The sequence below is a fragment of the Rhinopithecus bieti genome, unplaced genomic scaffold (genome assembly GCF_001698545.2).
Source record: "Rhinopithecus bieti isolate Rb0 unplaced genomic scaffold, ASM169854v2 scaffold_1853, whole genome shotgun sequence".
NCBI lineage: Eukaryota > Metazoa > Chordata > Mammalia > Primates > Cercopithecidae > Rhinopithecus > Rhinopithecus bieti.
The window spans coordinates 759,998-761,586 of record NW_016804151.1 but is presented as its reverse complement, the minus strand read 5'-3'; the positions used below and the strand labels follow the sequence as shown (position 1 = coordinate 761,586).

General features: G+C 34.2%; 1 protein-coding gene across 5 annotated transcripts in view; it reads left to right on the top strand.

Moving 5' to 3' along the window:
- The window catches only part of VAMP4 (vesicle associated membrane protein 4), a 42,547-nt gene that overhangs the window by 31,049 nt on the left and 9,909 nt on the right, over window positions 1-1,589 (top strand). For all 5 annotated transcript variants that reach the window (XR_001884473.1, XM_017866898.1, XM_017866896.1 and 2 more), the window contains one exon: window positions 196-275. Coding sequence is in view for 4 of the 5 variants with exons in the window: in XM_017866898.1 (XP_017722387.1) it covers window positions 196-275 (80 nt within the window). In the remaining variant the exon portion in view is untranslated. The remainder of the gene's footprint in view (window positions 1-195; window positions 276-1,589) is intronic.

The following is a 1,589-nucleotide window of genomic DNA, read 5'->3' as shown; positions in this document are numbered from 1 at the left end:
TTGTTTTGTTTTGTTTTTTTTTATAATGTAGAATGCCAGAGTTTGTGGGTGGAAAAAAGGGAGAATGTTGTTTTCATGCTTAAAAGGGAATAAATTTGCAGAAGTAGAAATTAATATTTTCTTATCTTTGTGTGACTAGATAAAAGAATCCTGTTATGTCGTTTAATCCTTCTCTCCATCCTCTATGTGATATAGAAAGCTTATCGGATAATGCAACAGCTTTTAGCAACAGATCCAAACAACTTCGAAGGCAAATGTGGTGGCGCGGATGCAAAGTAAGTAAATCAGAAGCTCCTGGATAGATTGGTCAGCATCTGAAGTGGTATTTAAACACACGAAGGAAAAAGAGCCTCTAGAGCATAACCTCTGTGAGAACAGGGCCTATAACTGTCCTGAGACGTGGTAGAAATTCAGTGAATACTTGTGAACTTAATTGCTTTTGGGATAGGAATAACTAAATAAATCAGTATGCCTAAAAGGATGTTTTCATAGATTTTTTTTCATGAGAGTAATCCACATTTTATGAATATTTGGCTACCTCTAGACTTACTAACTTGTAACAAATGTACATTTTTTTCTTGAAATTTACTGTTAGGACTTTTTTGGAGCAACCTCTAGCATTATATAGAGATATCAAAAAAATAAAGTGGGAGCTAGAGAAAAATATGACTTATAGTTGAAAGGGGAAAAAATAACAGCAGCTTACATATCCGAATCTGTTAAGGCAAATGGAGTTGAGAAAAAACTCCACTTCCCTCATTATTCCAGAAAATAAAAGTAAAGGAAATTTTAACATTTTAACAAGGAAAACATTGAGAATCACTACATACTAATATACTCCTCCAAAACATTGTATAGAAATACATTTGCTTCTTAAATCAACTGTGGCTACTAATCATTAACAGAAAATGTTTTTCATGTTATATAAGCAAATCTTTTCTTTTTTTCTGATTCTAGGTATAATTTTGGCTTTGTTAAAATTTAGACAAGAACTGTTTTTAGTCTCTCATTTTCAAGTTTAGCAATAACTTTCTTTTCTTTCTTTCTTTATTTTTTTTGAGATAGAGTTTTGCTCTTGTTGCCCAGGCTGGAGTGCAATCTCCACCTCCAGGGTTCAAGCAATTCTCCTGCCTTAGCCTCCCAAGTAGCTTGGATTAACAGGCCTGCACCACCACACCTGGCTAATTCTAATTTTGGTGTTTTTTGTTGTTGTTGTTTTTTGTTTTTTTTTTAGTAGAGATGGGATTTCTCCATGTTGATCAAGCTGGTCTCAAACTCTCGACCTCAGGTGATCCGCCTGCCTCGACCTCCCAAAGTGCTGGAATTACAGGCGTGAGCTACTGTGCCAGCCAGCAGTAACTTTCTAAACCTGACTTAGCCATATGCTAAGGATTTTTTCCAAGAGTTACCTTGGATTTATTTATTTTTATCTGTCTACCTATTGAATCGTCCTACTTTCAGAAGTGGAACTGAGGAAAGAAACAAACTGTTTCATTTCTCCCCTTGTTCAGAATTTAAATTTTCTATTCTAAATTACTTATTCTTTAAAGAATGAATTTATTTTCTCTAAAGTCTTTTCTTTTCTTTTC